Genomic DNA, 21,050 nt, shown 5'->3' with positions numbered 1-21,050 from the left:
AGTTCAAATCCGACCTCAGACACATAACACTTACTAGCTGTGTGACCCTGGGCAAGTCACTTAACCCCATTGCCTAGCCAAAAAAAAAAATTTTTTTTCAATTACATGCAAAAACACTTTTTAACATTCAATGGTTCGTTGTTGTTGAGTCGTTTCAGTCATATCCAACTCTTTGTGACCCCATTTGGGGTTTTCTTGGCAAAGATATTGGAGTGGTTTATCCTTTCCTTCTCCAGCTCATTTTACAGATGAGGAAACTGAGGCAAAGAGGGTGGAGTAACTTGCCCAGGGTCACACATCTAGTAAGTATCTGAAGCCGGATTTGAATTCATGAAGATGAGGGTCGACACTCTATCCACTTCACCACCTAGCTGCCCCTGTGTTGTGATGGAGTTACCTTATCTTCCTTACTAACTAGAACCCTCTCTACTGAGCCCATAGCAGGCAATTAATAAGTAATTGCAGAATGAATGGTTTGCTGCACTTCTGATTCTTCCTGTCAAGCTGTAGGCTGCCCTGGGTGAGATTCCAGTTTTTCTTCAAGGCTATTCAATATTCATCTGATCTCACCTGCATAAAGATGAGAGAGAGAGGTGGGAGGAACACAATGTGATTTGCCCTGGGCTCAGCACTCCCCTAGGAAGGGCCCTAACTCCATATGTGGGGATGCTGTGTGCCCTATCCCTAGGTAAAGTGCAGGTAAATCACCATATCATTGGATGTTACCATGGGGAAGGATCTTAGAGAGGGCAGTTGCCAGGACTGTACTCTTTCTTTGCTTGTCTAGGCAAATGAATCCCCTCTGAGTGGAGTATGGAAATATCCCTAGGCTAGGAAACTGAGGCCCAGAGAAAGGACATAAACTTGCCCAGACAAACAAATGTAATAAGCCGTATTTTCTGGATTAAAGTCTGGTAACTTCTAGGAAATCATAGGAGTATAAGAACTGGCAAGGACCTCACACAAAGCCTCCTTATTTTACAGCTGGTGAACCAGAGGCCCAGAGATTGCAAATGACTTACCCAGTAACACACAGCTAGTAAATGTCTGAGGTAGGATTCGAACCTTGATCTTTCAGACTAAAAGTCCAGCACTCCATTCATTCCACCAATGGCAATCACTAAACCTGGTCAGCTCTGAGGTTTCCTTAGCTATAAAAAAAAAAGTGTACATTTGGTGGCGAGTGGAGGATGATCTCTAAAGTAGCATTTACCTCAAAATACTTTGAGCTTGATGACTTGCCCAAGATCACCTATGTGACTCCAGAGCCAGTCAGTATTTTTCTCCCACACCCATGGCTTCTTCGATGCACAGCAACTACTAATAAAACACACTCACATGGCGGGGGGGGATATATATATATATATATATATATATACACACACACACATATATATACACATAGTAAGTAGATGTGGGCTGGGACTAGCACTTATGTTTCTTGACTCTCTACAATAAATGTTTTATTGAAGTCCTTTTTTTTTCAGTTTTTACAGAAATTTATTCAATTCTATTTTTTTCCCTTTTGTTCATCCTTTTTCTGTCCCATAGATTTATTTTAAAATTTTTTAAAATATTTTTTCTCAATTACATGCAAAAACACTTTTTAACATTCAATTTTTAAAAATTTGAGTTGCAAAATTGTTCCTTCCCTCCCTCCCCTTCTCCTTCGAGATATAGATTATATATGTACAATCAGGCAAAACATATTTCCATATTGTTGTTTGTCCTTCATTTTCAAAGAGGACCACTAACATTACAGGTGATGACTTGAGTGAATTGGATTTAAGTGAGGCAGAGTTGCACAAAGTTGTCAGCCTCGCTGACTCTTCCAGAGAGACAGTGGCAAGATAAAAGTCAAGATGACTGGTGATGGCCCCGGATGCAGTGTATGACCTTGGTGCCTTCCATGCCTGGCCAAGCTCTAAGCCATATTAGCCATGTTTCAAAAGAAAACACAGACAAAAAAAGTAAAATGTAAAAAGTTTAAAAAGTATGTTTCGATCTATATTCCAACTCTATCACTTCTTTCTCTGGAGGCAGATAGCATTTTCTATCATAAGTCCTTTGGATGTGTCTTGAATCCTCGTATTGCTGAGAATAACTAAGTCATTCACAGTTGATCATTGCACAATATTGCCATTACTGTGTACAACATTCTCCTGGTTCTGCTCACTTCACTTTGCATCAGTTCATATAAGTCCATTGAAGTCCTTTTTTTTAATCTATCATTTTCCAGTGAAGATCCTGCCACTGCCATAAAACTCTCCTTTGGTATAAAGGACAGTTAAACTAAACAATTCAAGACATTGACCATATCCGACAAGCAATGTCTCATTCTATGCCTATTGTCTTCCACCTCTCTGTGAGAACAGCAGGCATGCATGCCTCACCAACAGTCCTCTAAAGCTGGCATTGGTTGCTGCTTTAATCAAAGTGCTATTTTGATCTTGAAGTAAATTGTTTTCTTACTTTATTCTATGCCAGTTCATACAAGTTCCCTCATTTTCCTGAATTCCTATTTGTCATAAGGTTCCATTACATTCAGATCTTGCTTGCAACTTGTTCAGCCACTCCCCAAATGGTGAGTACCCAATTCATTCCCTGTTTTTTGTTAAAACAAGAAGTGTGACTATAAACATTTGGAGTGTATATTGTACCTTTCCATCATCTTTGACCTCCTCAGAATATCTGACTAGTAGTAGTATTGATGGAGCCAGAGGGTAAATATCCAGTGGTCTTTCCGCTACACTAAGTTGAGCTGTGTTTCACAAAGTTTATATATTTCTTCACTTATCTTTCCTCTAAGAAATGATGATTGTCCCATCCAGGTCTCTGAGGGAATTTAAGAGGATATTAACACTTGGTCTCTACTTCAACTCCAGGGCATTCTTCATGGCCCTCTTTCTAAGAGCCAGGCAGACTAGGAAGGAAGTAGAGAAACCAGAAGATGAGCAAAGACAGAAGGCTATCCCTTACTCTCCCTAGATTGAAGAATAATGTCCAAACCAGTCCTGCTGGATCCCCTCCTCTAATAATGCCAGCTGCCACCTCAGTTGTGCCTCCCTACTATTCCCCACTCCCCTCAGCTGTCTCCACTCCATTAACCCCCTCCCTAGCAAGTTTGTCCCAGCTGTTGTGGGTGGGGCAAGGCTGGTTTGTAAGCTCTCTGAATCCATCTTCCATCCCCTAAATAGAAATTATTTTCTGCCAAGGAGAGAGCTGAGAACAGCAAGTACTAGATAGAAGATCATCATTTTTCAGAGGAAAGACAGGCACAGAAATACATGAACTTTGTGAAATACAGCTCAACTTGGTGTAGTGGACAGAACATTGAATACTTACTCTCTGACCCCATCACTACCACTGCTAGACAGGTGAGAGCTCACTCTGACTTTCTGGGGATGGAAAGGGTTGGAGAGGGTCAATGCCTGGAGACTGGGAGGGAAAGGATCAAACATGAGGGGTAGTCATGGAAGGGTCTTCTGTCTACACCAACCCAACCCACAGAAAATGTGGTTCAACAAGAGAACAGGAACTAGGGAGGGAGCTAAAATGTGTTTGAAGAGGGAAGATGGGGCTAGTTGATATTAAGGAGGGTTTAGTAGAAGGAACCCTGCATTGAGAGGATAGAAAATCCCTAGGGTTTTGTCCTTGTTTTAATAATTTAATAACTCCAGGCAAATAACTAAGAGGTCTTTGGGTCTCTATATAATGGGGAGAAAATTGCTTGTCCTTTCTCCCTCGGAAGAAAAACCAAATAAGGGAACTGAAGGAAAGTGTTTTGAAAGTATTTTTAAAAAAGTAAAAAGTAAAAATTGGCAACCAATGAGACATTACCAGAAGGGGCAGGGGGCATGGATGAGATGATAAGCCCTTCCCCCCCCCAAAAAAAAACAACCAACCCCTTTCTGTAAAATGGAGAAGGTGTTAGAGATTGAGGCATAATGGGAGGGAAAGGCCTAGGAGGAATGGTCTAGAACAGGTAGATGCTTCTGTAGTGGCCGTCCTACCCTTCCTCACTCCACAGTGCTGTGTCCAGCTGGGCCTTCTACCATGCCTGTTCCACTGCTTCCGCTGCTGCTAAGAACTCTGCTGTCCCGCCTGCTGCTGCCCACTGCTCGCCTCGCTCGAAAGCACCTCGTGCCCCTTCTTCGCCGCCTGGCCCAATGCCTGGGCTCTCAGGAGACCCGCCAAGCTCTTCTGGGCTGTCTTCTCTATGCCCTCAGCCTCCGGCACCAGCCTGATGCACAGAGAAATGGAGTAGAGAGCAAGGGAGGCTAGAGTTGGGGTGGGGGCAGCAAAGACTGCAAAGCCCTAAGGGAAGCCCTCTTCTACCACTGGGCTTAAGAGGAGGAAGCAGAGGAGTAGAAGAAAGAGATCTTTCCAAGAATGGGATCCTGGAGTCTTGGGATGTCTCTTTCTTGAGGTAGGGGTGGGGTGGGGAGGGTGCAAAGGAAGGCTTCCAGCACCACTGGCTATTCTCAGAAAACACTAAACCTATGTCTCCACCTTTACTCTGCTCCACAGGATTGTCCTGCTTTATCTTGCCCAATTGATTGAGGAGGAGGGGAGACAGCAGCATGACAAGAGAGGTGTCTAATTGGGGGTTTTCCTCACCCCGACCTCTGTTTTCAAACAATCCCTTCCCCCCACCCCCTCTGATACAGCACTTGGTGGGCTAAGTGTGTGCCTGGTCCTAATGTCATCTGTCTGGTACTGAATGCTGCCTTATCTGTCCAGTGGAAAATGAAAAAAGCTAATTAATCCTGAATCTTCCATGCCTCTCTCTTCTCAAGCTTTCTTTCACATCTGTCTTTTTTCTGAATATACTCCCTTTACGCCCACTGGCTGAAGGAAGAAGGAAGAAGTATCCCTTTTGTCCAGAGAGAGAAACCAACGGCCAGACAGGGTACAATCCCTTGCCCCGGCTCAAAGAGTATAGCCAGGAATGAGTCTGAGATTAGAATTTAGGCACCTGGCTTTATCGTTGTCCCCAATTCCAAGCAAAACAATCTCTTAACCCTGCACAGACAATTGGCAAGGAAGACGATGCTTCCACACTTTTTATCAATGGCCATCCTTGCGAGGAGTTTCTTTATTGTGTTTAATCTTATTCTTTCTGTTTCTCTGTGAATCTTTTGCCTCTGACTGAATCTGTGATCTGCCTGACTGGGAGATCACTGCCTTAATCCTTCATCTCGAATTTTCACTCAGAGGAGAGTGGCCTAGTGAAGCCCAGAAATAGAGATCAAAAGTAATTTGCTACATGGAGGGGGATGTCTTTCCAATGAGTTTGTAGGGATTAGGAGATAGAGTCCTGGGAAGGTCTCTGAGGTTTGTCAGATTGGAAGACAGCCCAGATTTAGGGTAAGATTTGGAAGACAAAGAGGATTTTCCCAAGGAGAAAGAGAGGTCAGGATTTCCTTTCCTAAAAATAAGAGAAATAAAAAATAAAAAGTCAGTCAAGGAATATTTAAGAGTTTACAGTATTCCAGGTACTGTGATAAATTGCGGGGATTCAGAGAAAGACAAAAACACACTCTGCCCTCGAGAAATTCACATTCTAATGGAGGGAGGAGAACTGCAAACAACTTTGTACATACAAAAACAAATGTAAACTATAAAACGTGAGATAATCTCCAAGGGAAGGTACAGGAGGTGGGGGTGGGGAGAGGTAGAGGGAGTTTGTGGATTGGAGCAGGAAAGGCCTTTGAGCTGAGTAGGAAGCCAGGAAGTGGAGGTGAGGAGGGAAAGCATTCCAGGAATGGGAGACAAGTGAAAAGGCTAAATCTGGTCCTTCAAGAAGTGGAGAAGTTAGACTAGAGTGAATCAAGGACTTTGGACTCTGAAAGGAAGCACTCTAATACCAATGGGCTTAAGACAAGGAGGAAGAAGCTAACCTTTCTAAGAATAGGGACCCTAGAGTCTTGAGTCAAAGCTCTGAAAAAGGATGTAGGTCTCTCTTGGGTTGGGGGGTAGGGGTAGGGGAGGGTGACATCAAGAAGTCAAAACAAGATTGATTTCTGCATAAATTTCAACAATTTGCTTAATCCAAAATTCAAAAGTCCTTTCCCCAACTTGCTCCAGGTAGGCAACTCAGTGTACAGAGTCCCAATCTACTTTGTGTGGCAGATACAAAGGAAAGGAGAGCAGTGCTCCTTCTCTAGCCATACCCTTCCTATGGTGCAGCTTCTGCCACTCAGGCCCATTCTATGGGCTGCAGGGAGGTCTTAAGCAGAGATGGGCATCTCCCTAACCTCCCCTCAAGGGAGCACTTTACCTATGCTCTCAGCCCTACTGGCACTCCAGGACAAGCACCGCGGACGAAGACTGCCAACCTTACCCTAGAGTAGTAGCAACCCTCTGTGACTGTATCCTGGGTCAGGCTTAATTCCCAACCCCCCACGCACATACACCCTCACGAACTTCTTAGTAGGGTAACCATTCTCTCCACGACCTGAGAACCTCAGAGAACCCTGAGTTTGAACCCCTTCCTCTCCTGGGCCCCTAATCCCACCCCTACAGTTGGGGTGCCAGGGTTCGAGTGGCAGTACTGCTTCCACTGACAGATTGACTTCTTTCCCAGGCCCCCAAGGTCAGCCTGGAAGCTGCGAACTGCAATCTTCCTTCCAGCTTCCTGCTCCCCGGAAGGGAGAACACTGGGGAGGGTTGGGGGTATGAAAGAGAATCACCTGCCTGGGAATTCACGGTCTGGCAGGCACTCCGGACCCATCTAGTTCATGACCTACCACCCCCCCCTCCCTGAGTTGTGCAGTGGTCATGGAGGCCGTTCTGGCCCTGAGGTGAGGCAGCCTGGAATCTGGGAAGAGGGGGTGAAAAGGACAGATTCCCTCCTGGCTGCGACCAGAACCGGCCCGGAGGCGGGGCGAGAGGTGTCTGCTGGATGCCGGGCGGGGCTCCAAGCCGCTGGGGACCAGCTTCCGAGCCCAGGAAGCTCAATTGACAGAAAAAGAGGTGGAGATGGAGATGCAAGGATCTGGGGGAGCAAAAGGAGTGGGTGTCCAGGGAATGCGAACGCAGGTAACCAGGGAGAGATTCGAGGGGAGGTATGAGAATGTATGAGGAATGTATGAGGAAGGACATCCTGGAAGAGACTGGGGGGGCAAGTAGAATGATGATCATGGTGAAATTGGGGCTAAGGAATCAAGGGGGGGCAGTCTTGCTCTTTGGGAAGAGGAGGGGAGGGCCCTGGGACTTTTAGGAGTACTAACTTCTACTATGCATGGTTGGAGTCAAGGGGAGGAGGCCGAGGGGTAGAGAAGGGACTCCTTACGAATCAGTGTACGACCAACACCACCCTTTCTCCAGTGGTACTGAGCTTGGGCGGTGAGATGGTCAGAGGTCTGACAAATGGAGTAGTGTGTGGTTGACAAGCCTAGAGAAGGGGGGGGGTGGAGGAGGGTGAGTGAGGTGAGGTGAGATGGAGAAGTAAAACAGCAAAAGAATCACCTCCCCCAGACCCCCTGCATGCACACACATATGCACACCATGCTCAGTATCATGTGGATACTCAAGAATACTCCACAGGCTCAGTACCCTTAACACAAACAGAGCAAACACATCCTTCATAGAAAAACTCGCTTGTGGTGTGCAAATATACAAACACACGAAGAGCCTTTGACTTACAGGAACAAACAGACTCTTAAGCCATACATTCTCAAACTGGGGTGACTTGGTTAACTACAAAGAAAGGAGGTTTATAGTATTGATCATCTAGGGGGAAGGCTGCCTGAGGAAACTGGGGAGGACAAAGAAAGATCTGGAGAGAATCTAAGTCCCATCAGGGCTGGGGATCAAAGGCTTTAGGGCTAGATAAGGGACCTTGGAGATAATCTATAACCCCCACCCCCTGCCCATCTTCAAGACAAGCCAAACTAATTTGCCCAAAGCCCTCTGGTTAGTAAGTATTCTTCCCTGCTTCCAACCTCCACAGAACCCACTGCTAGGCACCTAAGGGTGAACTCATAGTGGGATGTCATGAGCAGTGTCGGGTTGATTTAGAGTGTCCTGTGGGGTCCAAGGACATATGATTCTTAAGCATGGTGGAAGCAGGCTAGCATAGCAACAAAAGGTTTCCACTTGGGACAGCCTGGAGCCTCCCAGAGATGCCCACCAGAGGGCACCTGTGTCCAAAAACCTCTGCAGGAGGCCAGTTTCCTGGGGAGGCAATGGAGAGGGGAGGAATTGCTGGCTGGGTGCCTAGGTAGTAAAGCTGGGCCAGTGCCCAGGTGGGGCCGGATGATGGGCGGCCCTCCAGCAATAACAGCCGGGGCTGTTGCCAACCACCCAACCCTAGGGGAATGGGGAGGGAGTTGTTGGTTTACAAAAGAATAAACCTCCTCCAGTCTGACCCAAGACAGTGACCACTTCCCTCTCCTTCCCTTCCCACGTTGGGCCTCCTTTAGACACAACACCAGTGATCGATGGCCACACCTATTTCCACAGAGGTCTACTGAGGGTGATCAGGCCTAGGTGTCCCCTAAGAAGACAAAACTGTTCCTTTCCCTGGGCTTCCCACCCAGGCTAAGGCTAGAGCAGTTGACCTTTGAGGTCAAGGGCATGGTGACCTTGGTGATATATTATGAAGCATCTGGGGTATTTGTGAATGTGTATTCATACAGCTCTGTTGTGTATCAGGGACTCTGGGCCTGTATGTATGAGAGAAGACATTTGGTACAAAAGCCTAGGACTGAGAGACTAGAGTCCCCCTTGCCTTCTTTGGTCTAAATGTGTGTATGCTGAGGGAGAGGAGGTTGGGGAAAATGAGAGTTTATCTCCCCAGCTTGGTCTATCTCTGAGGAATTCTTGGTTGTAATTATTATTAATTGTTAATTAGCCTTATCTTGCCTTCCTAAAGGGCAGGGCACTTGGGTAGAGGCAGCAGGGTGATGATAGTGAAGTGAGCCCTAGAGGTTTCCTGCAGACTTCCATCTCTGTATTAAAAATAATAGCTCTAATTTATATTGTGCTTTAAGGATTGCAAAGCAATTCCCCACACATTATCCTATTTGATTCTCCCCCCCCTCCCCCGCCTTCTGCAGAAGGTACAATTATTGTCCCCTTTTTACAGGTGCAGAAAGTGAGGCTGAAAGGTTTGTTGACAGCTCCTAATAAAAGCTGAAGACAGGTTTTGAACTCAGGTCTTTCTGACTCCATACTTTATTAGTTATACCTCCTTCTGATGCTCTTGCCAAGAAGTTGGGATTGTCTTCTCAGAAACTTCCCTTCTAGAATTACCCCCAATTGGACCCCTATTGTCTGCTGGTTGAATCTGGCTTAATTGATAACTCAGTACCAGTGAGAAGTGGGGCCAAGCAAAGGGACCTTGGATTTTCTAGAAACTGCTGGAAATAGACACTGAGATTCATTTTAGGGATGTGACCTCCAGAAGACACCCCAACCTCTTTTCACTCCCATTCCCTCAGAGCTAGTCTTGAATATAGATAGGGTGGATGTGCCGATGGGATCTAACTTAGGATAAAGTGTGAGTCCAGGGCAGTGGGAAAGCTGTAACCTAGAGACAAAACTATGATCTTCCCCCAATGCATAAAAGTGTGGAGGAAGGATGTGAACAAAGGGAATTGGAAGGGGTGGAGAGAGACCAGTCCCATATGAATAGAGAACCAAAATGGTATGAAAGGAGTAATCCTGCTCAGGAAAGGAGACAGTTACCAGGAAATATTAATAAGGGAGTTCAGGTTTGAGAGTCCAAGAGAATTGTGGGAGAGAAAATAGAACTAAAGAGAAGGCAGGGACTTGGAAAGGAAGGCAGTATGCTTAGGGAGAGCTTAGTGTCCGTGGGAATAAAAGGGGTTGAATCTGGAGAATAAGGGTGACTGGGGTGGGGGAGGCAGCAGAGAGGGTAAAAAGTAAATTAGTTAAGTCGTGTTGCTTAAACACCCACAGTGTGCCAAGCACTGTGCTAAGCGTTGGGGATGCAAAAAATGACACCCCACCCCCCCAAAAAAAGCAGAGCCTCTGCTCTCAAGGTTATCGAAATTATTGTTAGAGGAAAGGCAGTATTTAGGATTTTAGAGTTTGGGAGGTGAAGGGGGAACTCTAGCTGGGAATTCTGTGGATCAAGATGGGATTATTGTGGGGGAGTATACCAAAGGGTGGGTTTTTCTGGTTGAAGAGGTCCCCACGGAATATGGGTTTGGGAGAGCCCTAGAGTGGTGTAGAAACAGGATATTTTCGTGGGGTGTGGAAAAAACAATTTACAATTAAGTAGAGGTGGGGGAGGCCAATCCCAGGGTTTTGGAGAGGGTGGAGTAGGGGATGTCGTTGGGCGCGGGGTAGTGTGTGTGAAGGGGGCGCTTCCTGGGCTGAGGGAAAGGGTATTTGAGGAGGAGGAGGAGTTGAGCTTGGGGGAGCGGAGGAGGCGGGGATAGAGAAGGCTGGTGGGCGGGGCGGTGTTTCTCGGGTTGTGGGCGGGACCTGGGGAAGGAGGCTTTGAAGGGGGCCCGGGCTGCGGGAGGGAGACGCGGGAATCGAGCTGAGCTGGTGCTGAGCGCTTGAGGAGCCGGACCCCGAGCAGGTGTGGTCCTCGATGTGCACTTGGGGAGTGGGGAGGTAGGGGACCCCAGAGGATGGGAGGTTCGAGCCCCGCAATTCCCTAATGGCCCGTGGCCTCTAAATCCCGATCTGTTGCTGGCCATTCCCACTTTACTCTGCCCCTTCCCACTTTGTGCTGCCCCAGCGTGTACAGGAGACAAGGTGGGGGGGGGTTCCCTGGCACTGGCCACCCTGGCGTCCCCAGGGACTTAGGGGTGCGCGCGCACACTCTTAGGGCACAGCGCGGGGAATTTTCAAGGTCCCGGGGAGGAACACCCTGGGGTGTTTCCCGCGTCCCCGGGTCGCGCCGTTGCTCCCCTGTCATCCTCCTAGTCCCTGCGGAGGAGAGGACAGAGAACATCCGAGCACGTGGCGGCGGAGGAAGGGATGGGGACCCGGAGAGGGGACCTCGTGGTACTCTGGGAGGGGCTGGAGTTACGGCAGGGTCCGGTGTGTGTGGTCCACGGAGTTTGTCTTCAGACCGAGCTGAGGGGGGACCGGAGGAGTGAAGGAGCTGGCAATAGATTGGTTAGAGGGGCTCAAATCCTGCTATTTAAGGACGATCTATGATATGATAGTTCTTATGCAAGTTTATATAACGTCTGTCCTCACTTGTAAGGATTCACGAGGGCCAGGACCTTGCCAAGAGATTTATCGATAAGCAAGGAAATTGGGGCTCAGGGATGGGGAGGGGACTTGCCCACCTGGAATTGAACCCTTGTTTCCAAGTCTAGTGCTCTCCTCCATCTCTACCCATCCCTCCTTCGCATCTTCCGGTGCACATCTGCCAGATGCCCCACTTCACTGGGGCTCTGTGATGGTAAGAGGCTGCCCCCTCCTCCCGTTTCAAACACAGGTGTATCTATTCCTGAAGCTTCTGTTTCCTGAGTCTGCCTCCCCCCAGCTCTTGGGGAGGGTTCCCCAGAATGGCTGGACCTCAGAGCTGGGGCACAGACTTGAACAAAAATCAGACAGCTTTTGCATGAAGCCCTCCGATGAGGTGAACTCATTGCCTTTAGAGGCAGCCCAGCCCACTTATGGATAACCAATTATTGGGAATTTTTTCCGTACATCAAGCCTCTGTTTTACTTACTAAGCATCCCCACTTGCTAGTTCTGCCCTCTGGAACTGAGTAGATTAAGTCTATATGCCTTTTTGTATGGGACAGCCTTTCAAACACTTGAGGCCAGCTATCTTGTCCCCCAAATGCTACCAAAGTCTTTATTTATGCTAATACATCTTTATCTAGGCTAGATCGTCTTCGAGCATTCAGCTAATTGTCTTATGACTTCAACTCGATGCCCTTCAAAATCCTGATTGTTTTTTCCTTCATCCACTCCAGCTTATCAGTGGCTTTCTTAAATTATGTCACCTAGACCTGAGCACAATACTCAAGATGAAAGGGACCAGGGCAGAGTACAGCCACTCTTTGGCTTCCCTATCTCTCCCCAGGAAGCTCTTATCCAAGATTTCCTTATCAGTCTATTAGGAATGGCCTATTTTCCCCTCTCCCTCAGCCTTAATCCTTGTTTTTACCCCTCTCACCAACTGCTGTCACCTCTGATCCCCATTTCTGCTAATTCCTCGATCAGCATTTCTTATGCAGCCAGCACTACCCCAATTAAGTCCCAAATCCTGGATATGAGACTCTTCCAGGCCTGTCTCAGTGTTTCCATTCATCTCAACACATGTGCAGGTACCGTCTTGTGAAAGAGCTGAGGTTTCCTTGGCAAGTCTGGTCTCTGTGGGATTGGGAAGACAGTGCTCCCATCGTCTTCCCACCTTCTTCATGTCATGTAGGGAAGCTTGTAGGGGTCACAGGGGATTTGGGGGATTTGAAAGCAGTGAAGGCGGGGGGCATCTTTCTGGGTACAGTAGAGTGGACTCAGGATGCAGGAGAAGAGGGGCGTCTGGGTGTAGGGGTCTGTATCACTGGGGCTTGGCCTGTCCTGTTCAGAGGCTGACAATGTGTGGCATCGCCCTTCTGTCAAGTTTCAGGCTGAGGGAGCCCAGATGCTCCTGGCAGCAGGTCTTCCATATTCTTGCTTTCCTCTTATCTTCCCCACCCCCACCCCCACCTGCCGGGCTGCTGGTGGTTGGAGCAGATAAAGATACACACACACACACACACACACACACACACACACACACACACACACAGAGCTTGTGGGGCTTAGAGAAAAGCAAGGAGGAAGAGGTAGGGGCATTTGGAGCCAGTGGATGGTGTGAAGGGCCTGGCAGGACCAGGCTACCATGTTGGGGAAGGTCCCTCAAGCCTCAGAGCCTGGATTTTTTGGCTATGTGTAATATTGGAGGGGGGGATTCTAAAATGTCATGTGCTCCCTGCTATATTTTACCCTCCCCAAAGACAGCTCAACTGTGCCCCTAAACCTCCCCCCTTCCTTCCTTTCTGCCGTTGTGGTAGGTGGGGCACAGGGGTTCTTGACTGGACCTTGCTTCAAGTGGGGCTGAAGTAGGCAAGGGATTCCCCGCCTCTGCCAAGTGATGGGAAAATCTGACTTTTCAACCTACCTCTCTGAGCAGCAACCCTCCCTTCTAAACCTGAGCTGGTTTAACCAGTTTCATCCTTCTGTAATCTGGCAAGAGGTATATGAGTGTCTCAGATTTGGTTCTTCCACTAATCAGGAATAATAATAATCCTAACAGCTAACATTGATAGAGCTTACTATATATCAGGCAAAGCACTTTCAATTATATCATTTGATCCTTACAACAGCCCTGGGAGGGAGGTACTATTATTTTCTCCATTTAACAGATGAGGAAAGTGACGTAGAGTCGAAGTGACTTGACCAGGGGCATACAGCTAAGCCCAAATTGGACCTCTGGTATCCCTGAATCCAGGCCCAGTGCTTCACCTAGCTACGGGATCAGGAACTTTGGTTTGAGTGGGCATTCCCATCAATTCAGTAGACTTTCCAAGATCTGAGGTGGGAGGGATCTGACACCTTGGACAAAAGCATTTATTAAGTGCTTACTATATGTCTAAGTGCTGTCCTAAGTACTAAGGATACAAAGAAAGGTAAAAACCAGTCTCTGCCCTTGAGGGGCTCACAATCTGGGGGCAGGGAAGGGAGAAGATGCAAATAATTATGCATGAACAAAATATGTACAGCTTACACTGGAAATAATCTCAGAAAGTATTAGCATCAAGGGGTACCCAGAAAGGCCTTTGAGTTGTCACTTAGCCAGCAGGCAGACATGAGGAGAGATATAATTCTAGACATTCTACAGGGCCAGTTAGTTTAAAAAAACAAAAAAACAAAAAAACCAGAGTCTGAAAATGGTGGCTTGTGAATGAACAGCAAGGAAGCCAGTGTCATTGTATCATAGAATAAATAGAGGGAAAAGTAGACTGGAAATCTAGGAAGGTGTCTGGTTGTAAAATGTTTTTAATGCCAAACATAGCATTTTATATTTGATCCTGGAGGTAGTAGGGAGTCACTGGAGTTTATTAAGTAGGGAAGTGATGTATTCATATCTGCAATTAAGAAAGATGACTTTGGCAGCTGTTTGGAGGATGGATTGGAGTAGGAAGGCACATGAGGCAGGAAGATCAGTCAGCAGGCTATTGCAGTAATCCAGGTATGAGGTGAAGAGACTATTTGGTGCCTCATCCTTTTTCATAATAACAGCTGACATTTATATAGGGATTTACCCTTTGCAAAATGCTTCATATCTGTTGTCTTATCAGGTCTATGAAGGAGGAGTGATTATTTGCATGAGAATTGCATATGCTGTGATAGGGATTTCCCCAGTGTATGGTATTCTTGGCCTTTTACTAATGCAAATAGTCACCTCCTTTGTGCCTTAAGGAGGCAATGAGGTGCCCCAGTGGACAGAACACTGGGCTTGGAATCAGGAAGATGAGTCTTCCTTCCAATCTAATCTCAGATGCTTATTAGCTGTGTAACCCTGGGCAAGTCACCTAACCTTATTTGCCCCAGTTTCCTCATCTAAAAAATGAGCTGGAGAAGGAAACGTCAAATCACTCGAGTATCTGCCAAGAGAACCCCAAAGGGGTCGCAAAGAGTCAGATGTGACTGAACAACAATAGTACCATATACTCTGAGCGGTTTAAGCCACAGAGTTGTGGAATCTTAGATCTGGAAGAGACCTCAAAGGTGGAGGTGAGGAGTGAGAGCACTCCTGTTACAGGGGTAAGCTAGTCCACCCTAGACCCTAGCAGAAATCCCCTCTCAAACTTCCTCAGCAAATGGCTATTCTGCTTTAGCTCAAAGACATCCAGGGAAGGGGGATCTGCTGGTTCCAGATCCGTGTATGTTTCACTAGTGGATGGCTCTGAAATTCTTCCTAACTTTGCAATCATTGTTTCTGGCTCTGACCTCTGGGGTCAGGATAGACAAGTCTGTTCCCTCTTCCTTTTTTTTTTTTAAGTGTTAAAATTATTTATTTTTATTAGGATTAAAAAAGGTGCAAAGTTTTGTTTTTTAAATTCCATTTCTTTAACCTACCATAATTTTTTTTCTTTTCTTTCTTTTTTTTTGAGGCAATAGGGCTTAAGTGACTCGCCCAGGTCACACAGCCATTAAGTGTCTGAGGTTGGATTTGAACTCAGTTCCTCCAGACTCCAAGGCTGGTGTTTTATCTACTGCACCACCTAGCTGCCCTATTTGTGTATTTTCTAGGCAACAAAAAAAGATCATTTCTACCCCCCCCACCCCCCCACCACGGATGAAGAATACAATTTAAAGCTATGTCGCAATTCAGGGAACACACAAGTACAAATCTCTGCCCATTCCTTCTTTCATATGAGAGCCCTAAGTCTTTTCTTTTCCATGTTAAACATTCCTATTTCCTTCAGTCAGTCCACATCTGGCATTACCTGGAGGCCCTTCATCATCCTGATTCCCTCCCCTGGGCATTGTACTTCTCATACTTGTAAATTGTATATGCTTAATAAATGCTTATGGAATTGAATCTTATAGATGAGGAAACTGACTGGCCAGGATGTATGGGGGATGGTTAGGGGAAATTAGCAGGAGGTCTAGGGGAAGAAGCTGAATAACAATTCACATTTTTGGAGTGCTTGGGTTTACAAAACACTTTTCCAACAGCAGGCCCTGTTTGACAAGTATTATCTCCATTTTACTGATCAGTCAGTGAGCCTTTATTAAAATACCTGTTTATGTGCCAGGCACTGTATTAAACGCTGGCATCAACTGAAGGCCTTTTACCATTCTAATTGCCCTCCTCTGGGCACTGTCCAGTTTCTCCACATCCTAAAATGTGGTAATGGGGCAGCTAGATGGCACAATGGATAGAGTGCTGGGCTTGCAATCAGGAAAACTCATCTTCCTGGGTTCACATCTGGCCTTAGACACTTACTGGCTATGTGACCCTGGGCAAGTCACTTAACCCTGCTTGCCTCAGTTTCTTCATCTGTAAAACAGACTGGAGAAGAAAATGGCAACCCACTCCAGTATCTTTGCTACGAAGATCCTAAATGGTGATACGAAGAGTCAGACATAACTTAAAAGACACAACAATAGCAAAAAAAAATGTGGTAATGTAAGTGATAAAGAGAAAAGACTTCAGGCCCTGGTTTCTGTGCCAGTGTCTCCCATGCCTCCCAATCAATACCAGTGTTCTTCAGAGAGCAGAGAAGGTGCTGTGCTCTGTGAGCAAAGCAGAATTGCGGTAGCTCAGAAGGAGTTTGAGATATGCAAATTTAGAGCCATCTCCACTCCAGGTATTCACATGGACTACTTGTGCCCGACCTGTGGTAGAGCTTTTCTGAGCTCACATTGACCTCATCAGCCACAGCCAGATACACATGGACCCTGACATTGTGATGTCCTTTTTGAGTATGAAAGGCAACAATCAACTATTCTTTTTCTAATTAATTTATTTTGATTTATCAACAATCACTTCCATAAGCTTTTGAGTTTAACATTTTTCTCCCCTTCCCCGGGATGGCGTACAATCTGATATAGGCTATGCTTATACATTCCTATTAAACATATTAACAATCAACTATTGTAATGGTAGGGAGGCGGGGAGAAGAGAGAAGGAACAAGCATAAATTCTATATGTACAGAATATATACAAAATGAGCACAAGGTAATTTGGAGAGGGAGGGACGTATTAACGGCCAGGGAGATAAGGACAGCTTTCATGGAGAAGTTGGTGCTCAGGCTGAGTTTCAGAGGAAATCAGAGATTCCAAGACGTGAGGAGGGAGTGCGTACCAGGTATGGGAGACGACTGGTGAAAAGGCAAGGAGGTGAGAGACGGAGTATTGTGCCTGAGGAACAGAAAGTACCCTGGTTTGTCTGGACTGGAGAGTGGATGGGAGGGAGTAATGTGTAAGAACCCTGGAAAGGTAGGAAGGGGCCAGGTTATGAGGAGTTTGAAATGCTAGGGAGAGTTTTTATATGATTCTTGAGGTGATAGAGTGCTGGGCATGGAGTCAGGAAGACCACTTCCTAGCTGTGTGACCCTTGGCAAGGCAAGTAACCTCTGTTTGACTTAATCCACTAGAGAAGGAAATGGCAAATGACTACAGTGTCTTTGCGGAGAAAACCCCACGGACAGTATGGTCCATAGGGTCACAAAGAGCACAGCAACCAGAGGTAACAGGGAGCTGCTGGAGTTTAAGGAGTATTGGGTTACGTGGCCAGGAATCTGAGGTTCAGGTTTTAAGTGACTTGCATGGAACCCTATGGCTAAGAACTGCCAGAGATGGGACTCAAACTGAGATTGTTTCATTCCAAAGCCAGGGGGCATTGTCGCCGGCCTCCAACCATGCAGCCTTTAGATGGCAATCTCCCTGAGGGCAGGGACTGTTTTTTAACCTTCTTCGTGTCCTCAGTGCTTAGTACAGTTCCCAGCACACAGTAGGTGCTTAATGATTGTCGACTGACTGACTGTAACACTTATAGAAAGGACGCATTTGCCTTTCAACTGTTGTCCTCCTTATCTCTTCTGCACACCTAGTGTTCCAAGAAAGGGGCCTAGTAACTTGTTTTCTCGTTCCTTTTCCCATATTAGGCTAAGTGAGTCTGCACTGGACCAGCTGAGAAAGGCCTTTCTTTAGACACCCGGTGCTCAAGACTTATCCAGAAGGGAGAACAAAGCTGCAGGTTCCAGGCTCCAACCTCAGGTGTGTGCCCAGCGGGGGGGGGGGCTTGGGGAGGACAGGGGAGGTGCTCCTCTCCCCCAGCCCTCTCCCTCAGGACAGTCTCATCCAGACCTCAGAATATGACCCTCACGTGTGGGGCAGGCTTTTGCATGCACGGCAAAGCACACACGCTTCCTTGGCAGCCCACTAATGGGTCCAGTGCCCCTGGCTGCCACCTGTTCATCCCCGGCCGTTCCAAGGTGGGGGAGGGGAAATCGAGCCATAAGGCAGAGAGAGGCCTTTTAGGATCAAGAAAGCTGTGATACTCCCCCCTCCCCCCTTGCTACTCCTCCTTCCCCTTTACCTCCTAAGGCTCTGGAAGAAAGAGGAAGGGGAGAGGAGGCCTGCCTCACAAAGGAACTGAGAGAGCAGCAGGGGACAGGTGGGGGTGGGGAAAGCCTGCTTTTCACGAAAAGGCTTACTGAGGGCAGGAGAGAGTAAGGGTTTGGGGGTCTAGATCGTAACCGAAGCATCGGTGAAATGTGTTGATTGGAAAGTGTTTGTGTTTGGGAGAAAATCTCAGGAATGGGGACGAGCAAACCCTAAGGCTGGGGTGGGGAGTGGGGGATGGGGGAATATCAGCGCTAGGAAATAAGGCTGGGAAATCACAGAAATTGAGATGGGAGCTGAAACGGGAAGGAAAGGGGCTAATGGAAGCCTCAGCCCAGGAGCCCACGGCCAGACCCTCTCCCACCCACCCCCCATGCCCAGGAGAAAGGATCTGTAGGGACCGGGGCCGAGTCTCTGTGAGAGGAGGATTGTGGGGCTCTTGTCTTCTCGACCTTCTCTGTCCTTTAGCTTCTCCTCCTCCTTCTGTTTGTACCTTCCCTCTGCCCCTTTCTTCCCTCCCGTGTCTATCCCTGCCTCCCTCTTTTCTATTTTGCTTCCCTCCCCACTTCCTCCCCCCACTCTCCTATCTTCCCTGGTCTCTCTCACTGCCCTTCCAGTCTCCTCTTTTCTTGTCTGTCTCTTCTCTCTCTTTGCCTTCCAATTACCCCCTCCCTTCTGCTTCCTCCTCTCCTGTTTCCCGGCTACGGACTGCTCCAGAGCTGGATAAAAATAGCGGTGGCAGTGGCGGGGAACCAGGTATCGCCGCAGCTAGAGGAGGAGGTGGGGTGGGCTGGGGGTGAGCTCCCGGGACTCTGTTTCCTTTGGTGGCTGTCCTGGCTGTTCTGGGGAGTAGGTTGAGGCATGCTGAGGTCCCTTTGGGAGGTAGGGAGGGGGTCAGGCAGGGACAACTGCAACAAAAATAGCGAAGTTAGGAGTTAACCTAGTGCTGTGCCACTATGGGACAAAGAAGGGTCTGGGGCAGGGAGGGAGGGGGATTTATAGCAACTGCCCTTCCCCCTCCAAGGACCCCCAGACTGACAGAGCTGGAAGCCACGCTGAGCCAGGGGCAGCACTGTCATGATGACCAGTCACACGCCACAGGACAGGTAGGACGAAGTCCTGAAGGTCGGGAAGTTTTCTGGTGGGGTGGAGGGTGGGGGCAGGGAGAGGAAGCATAGAGGGCCCAAAGAGAGGTCTCTTCGGTGGAGCTGGGGGAAGAGGTAGTGGCGTAACTCTCAGGGCCCCCCCTCTGTCTACCAGCCCTTCCTGCTGAACACCTGTGAGTCAGGCCCAGACCAGCCAGTGAGGAGGAAATCCAGATCTGAGCTGTTTGCTGGGTGCTTGGTCAGTGGGAGACAGGCGTGTAGGATGACCTGGGCCTCTTCCCATTCCGTCACTGTTTCCACCCTGCTGCTGGCTCCCCTCAGCTAGCCGGCCTTGGCTTCCAGCCTCTCCCTATGGGGAAGGATATTTGGCAGCTTCTGTCTCTCCCTTGCCAGCACATCTGGAAAACTTTGTCATTGCTACCACCACCACCCTTTTTCTCTCTCTGGGACCTCTTCCTTGGATAAGTCTTGCCCTCACTTTTTGCCCCCCTCTGGATTCATGTCCCCCTTCCCTATCGTGTTCTCCGCTCACTCTTTCCCTTGTCACCCTCTCTCAGTGCTTCCCTGCTTCATCTCTAGCCTTGTTATACTTTTTTGGTCTCCTTCTTGTCCTGATCTCATTTCCTATCCCACTCTTTACATCCCTGTCCCCAGTATACCTGTCACAGTGCCCCATGCTCCATCTCTGATCATTCACTGTTAACTCTTTGGCAGATTCATCTTTCCTCTGCTGTCCATCTCATCCCTGCATCCCATATACCATCAGGGACCTATCATTTGATCTCTCTCACCCCATTATCCTACTTGACCCTCTTGGCTTCCAAGCCCAGACTCCCTGCCTCTTGGTTGGGGAAACAGCTCAGACTTTTTCCGCTGGGGTTCTAGCCATGATCCCAATCCTACCCCTGTGGTTCAGCCTGTCCCAGACAGTGGTTGATATGGGGGTGGGTGGTGAGGAGTATAACTGCCCTAATGTGGGTTGGGGAATAGCTCTTCTTCCTTTCCCCCACAAACTAGGAAAACCCTAACTGTTAACTGGGTTTAACCTGAGTGACATCCTGTTGCCTTATACCCATGGTCCCACCCTATGTGACCAACAGAGCCGGTTCTGTCTGGAGCAGAAAGCAAACACATACACACACCCTGGCCTCTCAAGTTCATTTCTCCCACCCACCCTTTCCTGGAAGGGCCAAGCAGAAGCACCAGGGAGCTGGGTTTCCCTGATTTCACGTCTTTTGTAGGGAACCTTAGACATTCCCCTTCCCTCCTATCCCCCAACAGGCAGCAGCATAATCATTTCCAGCTGAAAGGGGAAGGAGGGGTATTTGCTGTGTATTTTGTTTTCTTGCTTCTCCCCCTCCATTCCCTCCACTCTTTCTCTGTGGAACTGTATGGGATTGAACTGGAATTCCCAGCCTTTAAGGTCCCTATGGGTCAGTGGGGGCTGGGAACTAAGGCACAGATACAGTGTCAGCCCTGTGTCTTTCCCTGAGCCTGTCTCTCCCCAGCTTCCTGCGACTAGGCAGATAGAGGCAGAGCAGGTAAGAGACACAGGTGATAGGCAGGGTACATTTAATGGAACACTTTCCCTTCTGAAAGCACCAGAGGCAGAGGTCTCCAGATTCCCACTGGACTGCTCACAAGAGTTCTCCAAGCACCCTTTCAGACATTATCTCTTTATCTTTATTCCTCTCCACAGGAACCAAGAAGGGTTCCCTTCTTATCTCTATCTTTATCCTTGTCCTTGGGTGGGGTAGGTAGGAAAAGCTCAGTCTTTATTTCTTTTTCATCTTTATCCCTATCCACGGAAGGCAGGAAAGGCTCTCCTCACTGTACTGTTCCTTGGGAAGGGGACAGGTAAGCCAAGTCAAGAGT

The 21,050-nt window shown here is 47.8% G+C and overlaps 2 protein-coding genes across 7 annotated transcripts in view; both read left to right on the top strand.

The window, feature by feature from the left end:
* The first annotated feature begins 4,019 nt into the window (after window positions 1-4,019).
* MYMX (myomixer, myoblast fusion factor) lies at window positions 4,020-4,284 on the top strand. Its single transcript, XM_078156775.1, has one exon. It carries the CDS (start codon window positions 4,057-4,059, stop codon window positions 4,282-4,284), a length of 228 nt encoding a protein of 75 aa, XP_078012901.1. The 5' UTR covers window positions 4,020-4,056.
* Window positions 4,285-6,996: 2,712 nt separating this feature from the next.
* Window positions 6,997-21,050, top strand: part of SLC29A1 (solute carrier family 29 member 1 (Augustine blood group)) — a 39,696-nt gene continuing 25,642 nt past the window's right edge. For 2 of the 6 annotated variants that reach the window (XM_020993892.2, XM_020993888.2), the window contains exons 1-3: window positions 10,461-10,561; window positions 17,610-17,721; window positions 19,094-19,175. In XM_020993892.2, coding sequence (XP_020849551.1) covers window positions 19,147-19,175 — 29 coding nt within the window. In that variant the 5' untranslated portion in view covers window positions 10,461-10,561; window positions 17,610-17,721; window positions 19,094-19,146. Of the gene's footprint in view, window positions 7,045-10,460; window positions 10,562-17,609; window positions 17,722-18,097; window positions 18,122-18,493; window positions 18,826-19,093; window positions 19,176-21,050 lie in introns of those variants that run through there. The other 4 variants (XM_020993889.2, XM_020993891.2, XM_078155337.1 and 1 more) reach the window with 4 other exon arrangements.

Source organism: Phascolarctos cinereus, unplaced genomic scaffold, assembly GCF_003287225.1.
Source record: "Phascolarctos cinereus isolate Bilbo 61053 unplaced genomic scaffold, phaCin_HiC Scaffold_5;HRSCAF=322, whole genome shotgun sequence".
Classification (NCBI taxonomy): Eukaryota; Metazoa; Chordata; class Mammalia; order Diprotodontia; family Phascolarctidae; genus Phascolarctos; species Phascolarctos cinereus.
The sequence above is the reverse complement of the archived record's forward strand: the minus strand, read 5'-3'. Positions and strand labels throughout refer to the sequence as shown.